The sequence below is a fragment of the Hylobates moloch genome, unplaced genomic scaffold (assembly GCF_009828535.3).
Source record: "Hylobates moloch isolate HMO894 unplaced genomic scaffold, HMol_V3 SCAFFOLD_17, whole genome shotgun sequence".
In the NCBI taxonomy this organism is placed as follows: domain Eukaryota; kingdom Metazoa; phylum Chordata; class Mammalia; order Primates; family Hylobatidae; genus Hylobates; species Hylobates moloch.
This window is the reverse complement of record NW_026652292.1, coordinates 82,188,465-82,207,482: the sequence shown is the minus strand read 5'-3', so window position 1 is coordinate 82,207,482 and position 19,018 is coordinate 82,188,465. Positions and strand designations below refer to the sequence as shown.

Below are 19,018 nucleotides of genomic sequence, written 5' to 3'. Positions count from 1 at the left end.
ATGTCATCTGCAAACAAAGACAATTTGACTTCCTCTCTTTCTATTTGAATATGCTTTATTTCTTCCTCTTGCCTGATTGCCCTGGCCAGAACTTCCAATTCTATGTTGAATAAGAGTGATGAGAGAGGGCATCCTTGTCTTGTGCCAGTTTTCAGGGGGAATGCTTCCAGATTTTGCCCATTCAGTATGATATTGGCTGTGGGTTTGTCATAAACAGCTCTTATTATTTTGAGGTATGTTCCTTCAATATCTAGTTTATTACATTTTTTACATGAAGGGATGTTGAATTTTATTGAAGGCCTTTTCTGTATCTATTGAGATAATCATGTGATTTTTGTCTTTAGCTCTGTTTATGTGATGAATTACATTTATTGACTTGTGTATGTTGAACCAGCTTTGCACCCTGGAGATGAAGCTGACTTGATCATGGTGGATAAGCTTTTTGATGTGCTCCTAGATTCAGTTTGCCAGTATTTTATTGAGAGTATTTGCATTGATATTCATCAGGGATGTTGTCCTGATGTATCTCTGCCAGGTTTTGGTATCAGTATGATGCTGGCCCCATAAAATTAGTTAGGGAGGAGTCCCTCCCTTTCCATCGTTTGGAATAGCTTCAGAAAAAATGGTACCAGCTCCTCTTTGTACCTCCGGTAGAATTCAGCTGTGAATCTACCTGGTCCTGGGCTTTTTTGGTTGGTAGACTATTTATTTATTTATTTGAGATGGAGTTTCACCCTTGTCACCCAGGCCGGAGTGCAATGGCACAATCTTGGCTCACTGCAACCTCTGCCTCCCAGGTTCAGGCGATTCTCCTGCCTCAGCCTCCCAAGTAGCTGGGATTACAGGCACCCGCCACCATGCCCAGCTAATTTTTGTGTTTTTGGTAGAGATGGGGTTTCGCCATGTTGGCCAGGCTGGTCTGGAACTCCTGACCTCAGGTAATCTGCCTGCCTCAGCCTCCCAAAGTGCTGGGATTACAGGTGTGAGGCACTGTACCCGGCCAGCAGGGTATTTATTACTGCCTCAATTTCAGAACTTGTTATTGGTCTATTCAGGGATTCAACTTCTTCCTGGTTCAGTCTTGGGACGGTGTATGTGTTCAGGAATTTATCCATTTCTTCTAGATTTTATAGTTTATTTGCATAGAGGTGTTGATAGTATTCTCTGATGGTTGTTTGTATTTCTGTGGGGTCAGTGGTAGTATCTCCCTTATAATTTCTGATTGTGTTTACTTGAATCTTCTCTCTTTTCTTCTTCATTAGTCTAGCTAGCAGTCTATCTATTTTATTGATTAAAAAAAACCCAGCTCCTGGATTCGTTGATATTTTGAAGGGTTTTCCGTGTCTCTATCTCCTTCAGTTCCATTCTGAGTTTGGTTATTTCTTGTCTTCTGCTAGCTCTGAGGTTTGTTTTGTACCTAGGAATACAGCTAACAAGGGATGTGAAGGACCTCTTCAAGGAGAACTACAAACCACTGCTCAAAGAAATCAGAGAGGACACAAACAGATGTAAAAACATTTTATGTTCACGGATAGGAAGAATCAATATCATGAAAATGGCCATACTGCCCAAAGCAACTTATATATTTAATGCTCTTGGTTCTTTAGTTCTTCTAGTTGTGATGTTAGTATGTTGATTTGAAATCTTTCTTGGTTTTTGATGTGGTAATTTAGTGCTATAACTTTCCCTCCTAACATTGCTTTAGCTGCATCCCAGAGATTCTGGTAAGTTGTCTCTTTGTTCTCATTAGTTTCAAAGAACTTCTTGATTTTTGTCTTAATTTCATTATTTGCCCAGAAGTCATTCAGGAGCAGGTTGTTCAATTTCCATGTAGTTGCATGGTTTTGAGTGAATTTCTTAATCTTGAACTCTAATTTGATTACGTTATGGTCTGAGAGACTGTTATAATTTCTGTTCTTTTGCATTTGCTGAGGGGTATTTTACTTCCAATTATATGCTCAATTTTAGAGTAAGTTCCATGTGGCACCAGGAAAAATGTGTGTTCTGTTTTTTGGGGGGTGGAGAGTTCTGTAGGTATCTACCAGTTCCACTTGATTCAGAGCTGAGTTCAAGTCCTGAATATCTTTGTTAATTTTCAGTCTTGATGATCTAATATTGACAGTGAGGTATTAAAGTGTTCTACTATTATTGTATGAGTGTCTAAGTGTCTTTGTAGGTCTTTAAGAATGTATTGCCAGGTGCGGTGGCTCACGCCTGTAATCCCAGCACTTTGGGAGGCCAAGGTGGGTGGATCATGAAGTCAAGAGATCGAGACCATCCTGGCCAATATGATGAAACCCCGTCTCTACTAAAAACACAAACATTAGCTGGGCGTAGTGATGCGCACCTGTAGTCCCAGCTACTCGGGAGGCTGAGGCAGAAGAATTGCTTGAACCAGGAGGCAGAGGTTGCAGTGAGCCAAGATTGCACCACTGCACTTCAGCCTGGGTGACAGAGCAAGACTCTGTCTCAAAAAAAAAAAAAAAAAAAAAAACCCACAAAAAACAAAAAACCGTGTTTTATGAATCTGGGTGCTCCTGTATTGGGTGCATATATATTTAGAATAGTTAGGTCTTCTTGTTGAATTGAACCCTTTACCATCATGTAATTCCCATCTTTGTCTTTTTTGACCTGTGTTGGTTTAAAGTCTATTTTGTCAGAAACTAAGATTGCAACTCCTGCTTTTCTCTGCTTTCCATTTGCTTGGTAAATATTCCTCCATCCCTTTATTTCTAGCCTATGTGTGTCTTTGCATATGAGTTGTGACTCTAGAATACAGCACACTGATGGATCTTGTCTTTTTATCTAGCTTCCCATTCTGTGTCTTTTAATTGGGGCATTTAGCCCATTTACGATTAAGGTTAATATTGGTATGTGTGAATTTGATCCTGTCATCGTGATGCTGGCTGGTTAATTTTGCAGACTTGTTGATGTAGTTGCTTCATAGTGTCATTGGTCTGTGTACTTCAGTGTGTTTTTACAGTGGCTTGTAACAGTTTTTCCTTTCCATGTTCAGTGCTTCCTTCAGGAGTTCTTGCAAGGCAGGCCTGGTGGTGATGAAATCCTTCAGCATTTCATTGTCTGAAAAGGATTTTATTTCTCCTTCACCTATGAAGCTTAGTTTGGCCAGATTTGAAATTCTGGGTTGGAAATTTTTTTTTTTTTTTTCGAGATGGAGTCTCGCTCTGTAGCCCAGGCTGGAGTGCAGTGGCATGATCTCAGCTCACTGCAACCTCCGCCTCCTGAGTCCCAGTTCAACCAGTTCTCCTGCCTCAGCCTCCCAGGCAGCTGGGATTACAGGCACGCACCACCCTGTCCAGCTAATTTTTGTATTTTTAGTAAAGACAGGGTTTCACCATGTTGGCCATGCTGTTCTTGAACTCCTGATCTTGTGATCCGCCCACCTCGGCCTCCCAAAGTGCTGGGATTACAGGTGTGAGCTACTGCACCTGGCCTGGAAATTCTTTAAGAATATTGAATATTGGCCGGGTGCGGTGGCTCACAGCACTTTGGGAGGCCAAGGCAGGTGGATCACGAGGTCAGGAGATCAAGACCATCTTGGCCAACATGGTGAAACCCCATCTCTACTAAAATACAAAAAATTATCCGGTCGTGGTTGCATGTGCCTATAATCCCAGCTACTTGGGAGGCTGAGGTTGCAGTGAGCTGAGATTGCACCACTGCACTCCAGCCTGGCAACAGAGCAAGACTCTGTCTCAAAAAAAAAAAAAAAAATGTTGAATATTGGCCCCCAATCTCTTCTGTCTTGAAGGGTTGGTTTCCACTGAGAGGTCCACTGTTAGTCTAATGGGCTTCCCTTTGTAGGTGACCTGGCCTTTCTCTCTGGCTGCCCTTAACATTTTTTACTTCATTTTAACCTTAGAGAATCTGATGATTATGTGCCTTAGGGTTGACCTTCTCATGGAGTATCTTATTGGGGTTCTCTGGATTTCCTGGATTTGAATGTTGGCCTGTCCTGCTAGGTTGGGGAAGTTCTCCTGGATGATATCCTGAAGTGTGTTTTCCAACTTGGCTCCATTCTCCCCATCTCTTTCAGGTACTCCAATCAGTTGTAGGTTCAATCTTTTTACATAGTCCGATAGTTCTCGGAGGTTTTGTTCATTCCTCTTCATTATTTTTTCTCTAATCTTGTCTGCCTGCCTTATTTCAGCAAGATAGTCTTCAAGCTCTGATATTCTTTCTTCTGTTTGGTTGATTTGGCTATTGATACTTGTGTTTGCCTCGTGAAGTTCTTGTGCTGTGTTTTTCAGCTCCATCAGGTCATTTATGTTTCTCTCTAAACTGGTTATTCTAGTTAACACCATCTGTAATGTTTTATCATGGTTCTTAGCTTCTTTACATTGGGTTAAAACATAATCCTTTAGCTCAGTGAAGTATATTGCTACCCACTTTCTGAAGCCTACTTCTGTCAGTTCAGCCATCTCAGCTTCAGCTCACTGCTGTGCCCTTGATGGAGAGGTATTTTGATCATTTGGAGGAGAAGAGGCTTTCTGGCTTTCAGAATTTTCAGCATTTTTGCATTGGTTTTTCCTCATCGTGGATTTATCTACCTTTCATCTTTGAGGCTGTTGACCTTTAGATGGAGTTTTTGTGGGGTCTTTTTTGTTGATGTTGTTGTTGTTGCTTTCTGTTTGTTTTTCTTTTTTTTTGAGATGGAGTCTCGCTTTGTCACCAAGGCTGGAGTGCAGTGGCGTGATCTTGGCCCACTCACTGCAACCTCCATCTTTCAGGTTCAAGCGATTCTCCTGCAGCCTCCCAAGTAGCTGGAACTACAGGCGTCCACCACCACGCCTGGATAATTTTTGTATTTTTAGTAGAGACAGGGTTTCACCATATTGGCCAGGCTGGTCTCGAACTCCTAACCTCGTGATCTGCCCTCCTCAGCCTCCCAAAGTGCTGGGATTACAGGCGTGAGCCACTGCGCCTGGCTGTTTTTCTTTTAACAGTCAAGACTCTCTTCTGCAGGTCTACTGCAGTTTGCCTGGGTATCACCAGTGAAGGCTGCAGAACAGCAAAGATTGCTGCCTGCTCCTTCCTCTGGAAGCTTTGTCTCAGAGGGGCACTGACCTGATGCCAGCCGCAGCTCTCCTGAATGAAGTGTCTGGTGGCCCCTGTTGGGAGGTCTCACCTAGTCAGGAGGCACGGGATCAGGGACCTGCTTAAGGAAGCAGTCTGGCTGTCCCTTACCAGTGCGGGTGCGCTGTGCTGGGGGGATCCCTCCTTGTCCAGGTCACTGGGACTCTTGGGAGCCAGCAGGCAGGAAAGATTAAGTCTGCCCAACCTAAGACTGCGGCCACCACTCTCCCCAGGTGCTCTGACCCAGGGAGATGAAAGTTCTGTCTGTAAACCCCTGGCTGGAGTTGCTGGAACTCCTGCAGGGAGGCACTGCCCGGGTGAGAAGGGATGGGTCTGGTTCCCATCTAAAGAGGCAGTCCGGCCATGATCTGCCACAGCTGCTGTGCTGCGCTGTGGGGAATTCTGCCCAGTCCAAACCTCACAATCTCCCTAGCACTGGCCAAGGAAAACCTCCTCCCAGGTTCAAACGATTCTCCTCTCTCAGCCTCTCAAGTATCCAGGATTACAGGCATGCACCACCACACCTGGCTAATTTCTTTTTCTATTTTTAGTAGAGATGGAGTTTTACTGTGTTAGCTAGGCTGGTCTCGAACTCCCGAACTCGTGATCCACCCACCTCAGCCTCCCAAAGTGCTGGGATTACAAGTGTGAGCCACCACGCCCGGCCTTGTAAGCCCATCTGTTCTGCCCATTTACTTTCCTCAGGAGTATAGTAGGGTGCTGCTGGCATGGGTGCAGTACCCGGCGTTAGTCCGTGGCCTGGAGCACTGGTGTTCTTTACCTGTGGCTTTGGCTGTTCCGTCCATCAGGGCATTTCCTCTGGGATAACAGAGGTGTCCCCCTTTTGGTGTCCCCTGCAGTGAGTAACTGCCACCTCCTTTGGGAGCTGGACAGCATCTATAATTCCAAGATCTCACAGCAATGCTGTATGGGGGATTCCTTGGCTGTTAGCGGTCCCTTTTCTTTCCATATGGCGTCATGAGCATGGAGCACCAGGCACCCATATTTGGAATCAGTAAATATGTTGATTCTTTTAGTCTTTTCTCAGTTGGAGGACGCTGATTAGACCAATTAATTCCACTTTTTGAGCAGATGTCTGCGGAGGTCAAGCTTTGGCCTCAGTGCCTTCTTGTTGGCTAACTACTGCATAACCGATCTTTCCTTCTCCCTTATGAATAAAACCACTTCCATCTCTGAGCCACTCAACGTCGGGGTTCTGCAGGGGCTCAGGGGCTCAACTTTGAGGTCAGGCCTGCTAGAGTAGGTCTGTTCTATGGTTTCCACGCAGGAGTGAATAAGTTGGGGATCTGTTTCCTGGGACATGAAGTCCAGCAACAAGGGAGCAGAGTTTAAAACTCAACATACTTTCAGGGTAGTGTCCGGGGTGTCATGCAGAGGGGCCTGATATTCAAGTAACAAGCCCTTGTTAGCTATTGGTGTCCCTTTGCCTCTAGGACTCCCTATACTTCATGGGGGGATCATGACATCTGATGGTTGTCCCAAGGTAAACTTACTGGCTTCTGTCAATAGAGTGGATGCGGCTACAGCTCGCAAGTGTCCTGGCCACCCAGCCACCACCTGGTCTAGTTTAGAAAAGTAAGCCACTGGTATAGGGTCATTCCTGAGCCTCTGGTTAGGATGCCCAAAGCTACCCTTTGTTTTTCAGCCAAGGGGAAAGGGTGGAGCTGGACAGCATCTAAAAGTTCATCTAAAGGGTGAAAAGTTTTTCTTTTTTTTTTTTTTGAGACAGAGTCTCGCTCTGTCGCCCAGGCTGGAGTGCAGTGGCATGATCTTGGCTCACTGCAAGCTCCGCCTCCCGGGTTCACACCATTCTCCTGCCTCAGCCTCCCGAGTAGCTGGGACTACAGGCGCCCGCCACCACGCCCAGCTAATGTTTTGTATTTTTAGTAGAGACGAGTTTCACCATGTTAGCCAGGATGGTCTCGATCTCCTGACCTTGTGATCCGCCCACCTCGGACTCCCAAAGTGCTGGGATTACAGGCGTGAGCCACCGCACCCGGCCTAAAGGGTGAAAAGTTTTTCTATATTTGGGAGTCCCAAAGTAGGGGCTGTTCCCGGCTTTTCTTCCAATGTTAGGAGTACCTGTTGGCAGGTTCCATCCCAATTTAAAGGCTCGTGATCACGTCCTTTCAGAGCTTCATAAAGTAGTTCTGCTATGAGCCCAAACCCAGTAGAATCCAGCCATTCCCTCAAAGGCCTGTTTCTTAGTCTGAGGGGACTGGAGTGCCAGGGTGGCCTCTTTTCACTCCTGAGTCAAAGTCCTGTCCCAGGAGTGAGCACATACCCCAAATACTTAGCCTTCTGTACAGAGAGCTGGGCCTTGCTGGGGATACCTGATACCCTCGTTTTTCCAGAAAATTAAGGGGCTGGATTGTGTTCCTGTCAGAGCCTTCCCTAGAAGGGCTGGGAATTAATAGGTCATCACATATTACAAAAGGGACCCACAGTTAACGGTAGCTCCTTTAACTCTTTTGCCAGAGACGGGGACTGTCTCTAAAACCTTGAGAAAGGATGGTTCAGTTAAGCTAAGAGGCAGCATGAGTGTCTGGATCAGTTCATTCAAAAGCGAAAATACGCTGGGAGTCCAGGTGTAAAGGTATACACAAGAAAACATCCTTAATTAGGCATTCAGTCTAATACTGTGAACCAATGAGCATCTTTAGGGACTTAGCTCCATATTGTGTAAGGATTAGGAACTATTAGGAGGATTGAGGTAACTGCCTAAGAGTCTGAGCTGACACTGATGTCAGCTCCCCCAGCTGCCATCAGGAACTCTTTGCTACATAAGCTAGGTGACAAGTCAGTCCAAAGTCTGAGTTACAGCCAACCCAACTGGCCAGACGTGGGTGGGACTTCCCACCCCACCTGACAAAAGAAGTAAAATCTGTGTCTGGTGCTTAGATGACCTGGTTCAGTGTTGGTGGAACCTGCAGACAGACAGAAGCTCCACTACAACATATTCAGGTGGCCCTCGAGGACAGCGTGTAGGAGAAATCCTCCCTGCGGGTACAACTCGGATCAGTTAGCTTGCTTGTCTGCTTCACGTAGAGGCAGAAGAGTCATGAAATAATATATATGGAGTCGTGGGTGGGGCTGTTTGGCTGGTTGATGAGAACCTGGAAGGAGGAAGTTTGGAAGAATGGGGAGACAGAGCTATGGGGAGTGAGTGTGTGGATGAACAACAGGAACAGGCAGAGTGGGAGGGGTGTCACATTGCACATTCACGCTCCAGTGTCCTCCACAGGGGAGGCACTGGATGGCCATGTTGATGGCTGATACGGTTCGGTTCTATGTCGCCACTCAAATCTCGTGTGGAGCTCTGATCCCCAGTGTTGGAGGAGGGGGCCTGGTGGGAGGCGATTGGATCACGGAGGCCGACTTCCCCTTTGCTGTTCTCATGATAGTGATGAGTTCTCGCGAGATCTTGTTTAAAAGTGTGTAGCACTTCCCCCTTTGCTGTCTTTCTCCTGCTCTGCCATATGAAGAAGGTGCTTGCTTGCCCTTTGCCCTTCTGCCATGATTGTAAGTTTCCTGAAGCTCCCCAACTATGCTTATGTATATCCTGCAGAACTGTGAGTCAAGGAAACCTCTTTCTTCATAAATTACCCAGTCTTAGTAGAGATGGGGTTTCGCCATGTTGGTCAGGCCGGTCTTGAACTCCTGACCTCAAGTGATCCACCTGCCTCGGCCTCCCAAAGTGCTGGGATTGCAGGCTTGAGCCACTGCACTCAGCCAATACACTTCTAAATAACTTCTTAATCAAGGAAGAATCACAGTAAAATTAGAAAGCATTTTGAAATAAATTAAGATGAGAACTCATCAATATTTGTGTGATGCATTGAAAACATTAAATGCTTATATTAGAATATAAGAAAGGTATCTTCTAGAAGTGTTTCTTCATATGAAAAAAATAAATAAAAATAGTTAATCAGGAAATAACTTGATGACTTCTAATATCTCAGTTTTCATAAATCATCTAGGTGAATTGTTAAAAATAAATTAGGTAAATGTAAATAGGATGAACATTTATAAATTAACTTTTCATGTAATTTGAAATCTTAAAGTTATGTTATGATAAATTAAATGATATTCATAAATGTCTGGTTCATTTCCAAATAAGAAAAAATTGAAACAAATTGCTGAACATAAATATGTTTGTTCTTGGTTTCCTACATTTCATAAAAGACTACATATATTTAGGTCTATTAATACACATAACAATTATGTTATGCATTCTTTTGATACATAAGTTTTCAGCATTTTTACATTTATAATTATATTACACTATAAATTTTACTACAAATACTATTTTACCATTATATTGCAAGTTTTATAGGATGCTATTTTTGTTATCATTCTAATTCTAAATATTTTATAATTTCCCTTGCGATTTATTTGACCTATGTGTTATTAAATTTGTGCATTTAAATTTCCAAACATATGGAAGTTTTCACTTATATTTTTGTTATTATAAGTAATAATTACATTGATTTGTAGTTAAAAAAGATCTGTATGATTATTTGACATGTTTAAATTATTTGACATGTTTAAAGACTTTATTAAGTGATCAGTGTATATATATCTGTATATATATATATATAAAACATTAAAAATTTTTTTCTAGAGTCAGGATCTCACTCTGTTGCCCAGGCTGGAGTGCAGTGGCACAACCATGACTCACTGCAGCCTCGAACTCCTAGGCTAAAGGGATTGATCCTCCTGCCTCAGCCTCCCAACTAGATGGGATTAGAGGCGTGCACCACCACATTCAGATACTTTTTAAAATTTTCAAATCTTTTGTAGAGTTAGGGTCTTGCTATGTTGTCCAGGCTGGTTTCAAACTCCTGGCCTCAAGTGATCCTCTCATCTCTTATAAGCACAAGCCACTGTGCCTGGCCTAATTTTTTAAAAATAAAATATTCTGCATATGCTTAAACAGAATGCATTCTGAGGATACAGTGTTCAATATGTATACTCAATTAGATAATGTTTTGTGAAGTGTTCAAATCTATATCCTTACCAACTTATTTTCTGTTTGAATAATTATCAGAAAAAGCACGTTAAAATATTACACTGTAATGGTAAAATTAATTATTTCTTCTGTACTTCTGTCAACTGTTGCTTTCAATATTTTGAAGCTTTGTTATTTAGTGTCTTGCTATATCATAACCCCTTTTGACATCAGTACCTAGAACTGAGTTAAAATATTTGCCTGGATTAGGGTTAATTTTCAATGAAAAATCCTCAGCTCTGTCAATGATCTTTTCATTGCCTAGGAGTTTATATCAACATACAGTTTTAGTATCAAAATCAAAGAAAGCATTAAATAAGTGAAATGTGTGAATAACACAAGTGAGATTTGTGCAAATTCATTTTTTTTTTTTTTATGATGGGGAGCGTTATGCTTGTCCTCTTGTTGGATTCACAAAATAGAGTCACTATGAAAAAATTACATTATGGCTGAGCTCGGTGGCTCACGCCTGTAGTCCCAGTACTTCGGGAGGCCGAGGCGGGTGGATCGCTTAAGGTCAGGAGTTCGAGACCAGCCTGACCAACATGGTGAAACCCCGTGTCTACTAAAAATACAAAAATCAGCTGGGTGTGGTGGTGGGCACCTGTAATCTCAGCTACTCGGGAGGCTGAGGCAGGGGAATCGCTTGAACCAGGGAGACAGAGGTTGCAGTGAGCCAAGGTTGCACCACTGCACTCTAGCCTGGGCGACAGAGCAAGATTGCGTCTCAAAAAAAAAAAAAAAAAAAATTACGGAGAGAACTGTTTCTAAAAATTACAAAATGGTTCTCATCTATAAAATACTGACATGTGATAGTTCAAAACTGCTTGCTAGAAATTAAAATTACTAAGAGTTAAACTTAGGCCGGGTGCAGTGGCTCATGCCTGGATTCCCAACACTTTGGGAGGCTGAGGCAAGTGGATCACTTGAGGTCAGGAGTTCGAGACCAGCCTGCCCAACATGGCAAACCCTGTCTCTACCAAAGAAAAAAAATACAAAAATTAGCCAGGTGTGGTGGCACGCACCTGTAGTCCCAGCTACTGGGGAGGCTGAGACAGGAGAATCACTTGAACCCGGGAGGTAGAGGTCACAGTGAGCCTAGATCATGCCACTGCACTCCAGACCGGGTGACAGAGTAAGACTCTGTCTGAAAAAAAGAGTTAAACTTCTAATTAATATATATAATTCTGTATATAAAGTGCACCAGAAAGATGTGTTTTATGAGAAAAATTGTAAGAAAGGCACAAATATGTGTTATTTATTGAGAAAAAGGAATGATTTTAAGGTTATTTCAAAATATGGATTTAGGAAGGAAACAGAAACAAGATAAAAAGGAACCAGCAAGTATGAGAGACAGAGAGAGAGAGACATGAAGAGAGTCATGGGAGTGAAGGTGAAGATGCATTTTTGGTAAGAAAGATTTTTTTTTGTTTTGAGATGGGAGTCTCACTCTGTGGCCCAGGCTGGAGTGCAGTGGTGTGATCTTAGCTCACTGCAACCTCCGCTTCCTGGGTTCAAACGATTCTCCTGCCTCAGCCTCCCCAGTAGCTGGGATTACAGGTGCGTGCCACCATACCCGGCTAATTTTTGTATTTTTAGTAGACACGGGGTTTCGCCATGTTGGCCAGGCTGGTCTTGAACTCCTGATCCCAGGTGATCCGCCAGCGTCGGCCTCCCAAAGTGCTGGGATTACAGGCATGAGCCACTGCGCCTGGTCCGTAAGAAAGATTTTTAAAAGAGAATAATTTTGCGTGAGAAAGAATCTGATATGTTCATTTTTGTCCTAAAGTAGAATCACTGGTTATTTAAGAAAGAGAGGCTGGGCACGGTGGCTCATGCCTGTAGTCTCAGCTGCTTGGGAGGCTGAGGAGGGAGGATTGCTTGAGCCTGCAAGGTCCAGGCTGCAGTGAGCCATGATCCCACCACTGCACTCCAGCCTGGGTGACAGAGCGAGACCTGTTTAAAAAAAGAAAAAAGGAACAAAATAAAAGAAAAAGAAAGACAAGGCAGAAAGTTGCAGGATGTCATCAAGGCTCTCAGAAGTCGTGATAAGGTTCATAAAGGATGAATTTATGAAAGGAATTTGTGTGTGTTCCAGTTGGATATAATTAAGAGAATTATTTCTAAGTTTTTCTGAAGATTGAGCTTTTCATCCCCTATGTTATTTATTTTTATTTACTTTTTAATTTTGTTTGAGATGGAGTCTCACTCTGTCGCCCAGTGGAGTGGAGTGAAGTGGCACGATCTAGGTTCACTGCAACCTCCGCCTCCCAGGTTCAAATGATTCTCCTGCCTCAGCCTCTCGAGTAGCTGGGACTACAGGCATGCACCACGACTCCTGGCTAATTTTTTAAATTTATTATTATTTTTAAATTTTTTTTATTTTTAGTAGAGATGGGGTTTCACCACGTTGGCCAGGCTGGTCTATAACTCCTGACCGCAAATGATCTGCCCACCTCATCCTTTCAAAGTGCTGGGATTATAGGCGTGAGCCACCGTGCCTGGGCACATACCCTATGGTATTTATTTGTTTATTAAATTTTTAAAGGTTGGCTGAAGTGCCTGGGCTTCAGTGATCCTCTCGCCTCAGCCTCCTGAGTATCTGGGATTACAGGCACACGCCACCACATCTGGCTTGGTCCCCTGCGTTAGAACAAAGTTTTCTTGAGCTAATGCTCTGCTCATAGTGAAACTGCAAGAGGTTTAGATTTTTAATTCTCCACAGCACTTTCCTGTTTTATTTTCTCCACTGAATTTCCCTTGTTTCAGGTCAGAAATGCTGTCTTCTTCATTTAGAGGGAAATTTCATTCCCTGAGGTAGAGCTTTCCTCTTAGAGCGTCTCAGACTCGTGTGTTTCAGAAGTTCAGCTTTTGCTTCATCTTGCAGCCTGTGATTCTCAGGACATGCACCACTGCCTCCAGCTCTTTCTCCCCAGCAGAAGGCCTGGGATTATAGTGCTGTCCTTCAGCTTTTTTGTCAGCTCCTGTATTTCTCTGCCCTCTGGTTCTAACTCTGTCGTTATGAGCTGATGCTAAAATGTCTGTCTTGAAGACCTGGAAAAACAATGTTTTCTTCCCGTGTAATTTCACCCGTATTCGTGGCTTTTCTTGATGTGACTGAATTGTCCGTGTAACCAGGAAACTTCTCACGCTTTTGCTGTTCCCAAGAGCCACGTATTCTCCTGCTCAAGCTACTGACTGTCTCGTTTACATTCCTCTCTAATATGGTGTGTGCTCAAAACCTTGGACACACACACACTCTTCCCGTGTCTGGTTAAATCAAGTACCTTTTCATCAGGTTTGACTTTCAGGTAAACTAAATGGGGGTCCCATAAGCAGAAGAAATCACACGGCAGGAGGTTCTTCTTTACCTTTTGGTAATTGGCCTAAAAAACCAAAGATTTAAAAAATATTTTATCAAGATAATTTCCTGAGTTGCCTTTCTTTTTTTAATTACTTAGGAAAACTGAGCTTTGAAAGGGTTAAGTTTTTTTAATCCATATATCTTTCTGTATTGCTTTTGAAGTCTTTGACTATCACTCTGGTTAAATAAATGACTGTTACTTCACGGTGACTTGTGATCCTGTTTTGATGAAGTGTTTTGAACCTTTTGACATCTTTGGCAGCTGGAGGACTCAGGGTGGGAAGAAGCGAGCCGGGAGGTGGAGAGAAGCCCTGGCTATCTGCAGAACCGGGCAGGTCTCAGCTGAGGGAGGCTTGTGGCCTAGCAGGAGGCCTAGCAGCTGGCGGGAGTGGGCAGGGGAATGGGTAGGGGAAGTTGGGAGGGGGACAGGGGACCTTGAGGGCCTCAGCTGCATCAGGACTTGCACTTCCATTGGAGGTGAGACGGGAGCTGTGAATCCTCATGCGTGGCGGCAGCGTCTGATGTGATCCCAAAGGCCCCTCTGCCACTCATAGCTGCCAGGAGGCTCATCCACAGCCCAGTGGTGCCTGTGCTGCCCACAGAGGCAGGAGGATTGCTCGAGTCCAGGAGTTCGAGACCAGCCTGGGCAACATAGAGAGACCCTGTCTCTAAAAAAATCTAAAAATTAGCCAGGCATGGTGGCACGTACCTATAGTCCTAGCTATGTGGGAGGCCAAGGCACCCTGTCTCTCCAAAAAACAAACAAACAAACAAACAAAAACCAAGGAGAGGACACTAAGCTAAGTGAAATAGGCCAGTCGAGCCACAAAAGGACAAATATTGTGAGATCCCACTTAAGTGAGGCCCCAGAGTGGCCACATTCATAGAGAGAGAAAGTAGAGGCTGTGGTAAGCGGAGGGACGATTGGGGAGTTACTGCTTAAATGAGAACATTTTACCAACATTTTAAAATCAAGTTCCCTCTGACTGCCTTGTGGAGACTGGACCACAGGGAGCTGGAGACAGGGAGACAGTGATGAGGCGATTCTCCAAGCCCAGGTGAGGGGCTGGGACCAGGGGCAGAGAGGCGTGGGGTGGAGAGAAGAATTCCCAGGGCTCTGGGGATGGAGCTGACAGGATTTCTGGAAGGATTGTTGTGGGCTTAGGGAAGGGGACATGGAAAGGTGGGGGACAGGTATCGCCTAGCAACACCCAGGAGCAGGAGCAGACAAAAATGAGAGGGAGGGGACCCAGACCCGACAGGAGCGGGCTCCAGACGGAAAGGGGTAGGCACTGGACGGGTGGAGAGGTGAGGGCCGCCGGGGGCAGGGCGCCAGGTTTGTTTTGTTTGGATCTGAGGGAATCCCAGCCTGTTTGCTGGAGAGAACCCTAGGGTGGGGACTGTGCCTTGGGAGGAGGCGGCTAGGAGGCAGCGAAGGTGCAAGGGCGGCCTGAGGGCGCAGCGAGGTCCCCAGCAGAGGAGGGGGAGAGGGAGTGTGGCCAGAATGGATCGTGGGACGAAATTGGTCCTCAGGCCCTGGGTGCCCGGGACGTGGGAGAGGGTGCTCGAGGGGTGTACGTGGAGGGGGGTGCGGTGAGGCCGAAGTCAGCCAGGGGCCATCCAGACCCTGGGGGCGCAGCAAGCCGGAGACTCCTGGCGACCCAACGGCACCGCCGACGGAAGCCCAGCCCACCTCGCTTCTGGGGAGGCGTTTCCCTTCCCCGCATGGACGCGGCTGTCTGTGGGCGCTAGGGGCAGGGGTGACAAGAGCAGGTCGCGAGCCGGCGCAGCGTGGGACCGAAGGGGAGAAGGACGCCTGCGGCCCGGCGCGTCCCCAGAGGCACGTTCCCCGCCAGGGCTCCGCGGCCCCGGCGACCGCGCGGGGCTCCCCCTCTACGGCTCCCGCCCCACTGGGGGACCGCGACGGCCTGCTCCCGGGCTCGGGGCTCCGGGTGGAGAAGAGCGCGGAAGTGCGCACTAGCCCGACACTCGGGAGGGCCGCTGCCTCCCCAGGCGCCTGGGACACCGGCCCGCAGCCCCCACCCGGGCCCTCGGGCCCCGCCTGCGTTTCAGCGCGCTGAGGATGCAGCGCACCCCGAGGCGCGACCAGGTCCCCGAAGCCCGGCGTCGGCCCAACCCGGAGGAGGCAGCAGCAGTCACGGGCACGCTTCCCCAACCCACACTCCCACCCCCGCTCAGGGTCAGGACACCCGCGTCCGGCCGGGGCAGGGGCGGCTCCGACCACGGGAGAAGCAGGTGCGTCCGCAGTCCCAGCTTGTGCCGGGAAGACCACTGGCCAGAAGCCCGGGGGTTGGGAGTAGACGTCGGCTAGACTGGGGAAGGGGATGCCCGAGGCTGGGGGTCCTGCACGGCGAGCGGGGAGTCCTCCAGGTAGGGGTGCGGCTCCGCCCACCAAGAAGAGGGTCTGGCGGGAGGTGTGGTTCGTCCCTGAGCTCCCGGCCACAGCGCGGGCTGCTGGGTGGGTGGGGGTGGGGGGCGCCAGCACCCACGTGGGCCTGGGGCGCCTTCTGCGGAGGCCACGGCCTGTGTCGGTGTCGGCGTGGGGGCCTGGCTCCGACGGCTGGGACCATCCCTCCCAGGGCGTCCGCGGCCCAGATTCGCACTTGCCGGGCGCCCCCGGGGGCCACTGGCTGCACGGCGCTGTTTAAGGCCAACAGCCCTGAGTTCACCGGGCTGAAATCGGCACAGAGAGGCCGGGGACCTGTGGTCGGGGCTCCCCGCAAGCGGCTCTCCGGGCTCCGAGGACACCGAGAGGCGGAGAGGAGGACTCTGGGGAGGGGGTGGGTAGCCGGGAGGGACCGAGCAGGCTGGTGCCCACCCTGACGCCCGAGGAGAGGCTGAGCCAGGGAAAGGCCGGGCGAGGGCGGATCCCCCAAGCTGATCCCCCAGGCCAGCTCTCTCCGGGCGGTGCGACCCCACACTGGACCCCACCCGCCCGGGGTCGGAGGCCAAGCGTTTGCATGCACCACTCCCCGCGCCTCGCGAGCATCGAGCAGCTCCCTCAGGATCGCCCCTGACCTGCTGAGCTCCAGCCACAGATTTCCCACTTCCTCAGCTTTTCTTCCGCCGGCGGTGCTCTCTGGAGGTCTCGCCCCGGCGCCGCCTCCTCCAGGCAGTCCTCTAGATTGCATTGGCCGTGGGCCTGGACGCTGCTCCCGGGGGCAGCCCCCGGCCAGGGCCAGGCACACCCGATTCCTGGAGCTTCCTAGGTGCCTCTAAGCCAGCGGCCAGCGCAGTCTCGGGTTTCCATGACGACGACGTCGGATGGGGAACCCGGGCGGGGTCGGGTCGGAGCGCATGCGCGGTGCGCGCCGGACGCGGAACATCTGCGGGTGTCCCCGCGCTGCTGGTCCCGGGGTCCCTGAACCGCGGTAAGGGCGGGGGTGCGGGCGCCCGAATGGGGGTTTTCTAGATATGGGGCGCGGACTAGAGGCTCGCTGGGCCCGGGGACGGGCGGACTGGAGTCGGGGAGCCAGAGGTGGGGCGGGGGCTCCCGGGCCCGGGGTGGGTGGGTCCAGGGCTCCCGGGCCTGGGGCGTGGACAAGGGTAGTGGGGCCCGCGGGAGGGGACGGGGGCTCACCGGCCCGGGGCGGGCGCCGCTGACCCCTCGCTGGCTTCAGGGCGGCCCCGCTCCCTTCGCTGGCCATGGTCCCCCCGCCCGCGTGCCGGTCCCCGATGTCACCGCCGCCGCCGCTGCTGCTGCTGCTGCTGAGTCTGGCGCTGCTGGGCGCCCGGGCCCGCGCCGAGCCCGCCGGGAGTGCCGTCCCCGCGCAGAGTAGGTGCCGGGGGCCGGGTTCCGGGGAGCGGGGCGGGGCTGGCTCCAGGGGCGTTCGGGGCCGAGGCTCTGCGGGGAGGACCGCGCCTCGCCTTTGTTCCCGGGAGCGGGTCCTCCCCTTCGCGGGAGATGGTGGCGTGGGGAGTGGGGACGTGCGCTCTTTGGCACTGGGTGGACGGGCCTAGGGTGCGTGGGGGCCTTGCGGGTGACCCCCCCTGCGCCCCCTCCACCCTGACCCGCGCCCCCCGCAGGCCGCCCATGCGTGGACTGCCACGCCTTCGAGTTCATGCAGCGCGCCCTGCAGGACCTGCGGAAGACAGCCTGCAGCCTGGACGCGCGGGTGAGCGCCCGCGGCGCGACGGTCCTCCCGGGCTTCCCAGGGGGTGGGGAGGGCACGGAGGATGAGGAAGAGGCCCCCTGGGGGAGAGGAGAGTCCCTCATTCTTCACCCCTGATTTAAGACGCCGCACCTACGCCCCCTTCCTCTGGCTCCAGTCATCCAAGGGGCATTCTGGGCACCCGTCTCACCTATGAGACGCCCCTCTCTCCAGCATGCTGTGTTTCTAGCCCCTCCCCCAGAAGGCCCTCACTGGGCACTTTGTCCTATGACCGCCACTCCTGAGGGCTGTGACAGACGTGGACCCTGGGGAAGGACTGTCAGCCCAATCCAGGATCCCCTAGGTGGCCGGGAAGGCCCCGGGGCAGAGGAGAAACTGAGGCCAGAGGATGTGGCGAAAGTGTCAGGAATGGGGGGGTCAGGCTGGGCAGGGTGGTCTGGATCCTGGGTGGATGCACAGGTTGGTTAAGGCCCCTCCAAGCCTGGGTGAACAGGGAGCCCCCAGGCCATGGGGTGCAGCCAAGGAGTTTTTGTTTGTGCCGGGGCTCAAGCTTCTTCCTGGAAAGGGAGAATTCTAGGAAGGAGAAAGCAGAGAAGACCCTGCTTGGTCCCACCCCCCACCAGCCCTAGTGTCCTTCTTGGGAACACTCCAAAGGGCTCGGACTAAGACCTGGAGCCCTCTCCCCACTCACAGAGCCTGGAGCTGAGCTTTTGGGAGGAGCAGCCCCCATCTATCCTTAGGCATGAGGGTGGGAGTGGGGGACAGTGGACCCCTGCGGGTGGTGTGGGAAGTGGAAGAAGGCAGGTGGGCACTCTGGCATGGCGTGGGCACCAGCAGACCCCAGGCAGGCCCCACCAGTGGGAGCAACTGCAGAGGGAAGAGACCAGTCGGAGGCTCTGGGTGTGGGGGTTAGAGCCAGGGCCTGACCTTGTCTGTCTCAGGAGCCAGTGGAGATAGGGCTGCCTTGGGTAGGTGGAGGCCCAGGGGAATGCCAGTGGGCAGCTGGGCTGCACCCTCACGTCTCTTGTTGCTTTGCAGACGGAGACCCTACTGCTGCAGGCAGAGCGCCGTGCCCTGTGTGCCTGCTGGCCGGCGGGGCACTGAGGACTGTGCTGCTCCGTGTCAATAAATGCCCAGTGGCAAGCCTGTGTCCTGTCTCCCTGTTCTGGCCACCAGAGCCCCTGCGTCGCCCCTGGCAGTCCTGGGTTGGGCCCCTCTCTGGGCTTGGGTTTCCTCAGCTGTTCCACCTGGGCAAGCCCTCTTGGCTGCTGTCCCATACCAGTGCCCGTGCGGAGAGGTGGACACACACGTCCGACCTCAGTGACCTGTGCTTCCTCGGAACTGCTCCCCTGCCTGCCTGCCCTTGTTTTGAGGCTGGGGAAATGTAGAAAT

The 19,018-nt window shown here is 49.9% G+C and overlaps 1 protein-coding gene across 1 annotated transcript; it reads left to right on the top strand.

Annotated features, from left to right (window-relative positions):
* Nucleotides 1-16,627: 16,627 nt before the first annotated feature.
* NICOL1 (NELL2 interacting cell ontogeny regulator 1) lies at nucleotides 16,628-18,774 on the top strand. Its single transcript, XM_032135758.2, has 4 exons — nucleotides 16,628-16,885; nucleotides 17,135-17,289; nucleotides 17,541-17,629; nucleotides 18,665-18,774. Exons 1-4 carry the CDS (start codon nucleotides 16,779-16,781, stop codon nucleotides 18,728-18,730), a joined length of 417 nt encoding a protein of 138 aa, XP_031991649.1. The 5' UTR covers nucleotides 16,628-16,778; the 3' UTR covers nucleotides 18,731-18,774.
* The last annotated feature ends 244 nt before the right edge of the window (nucleotides 18,775-19,018 follow it).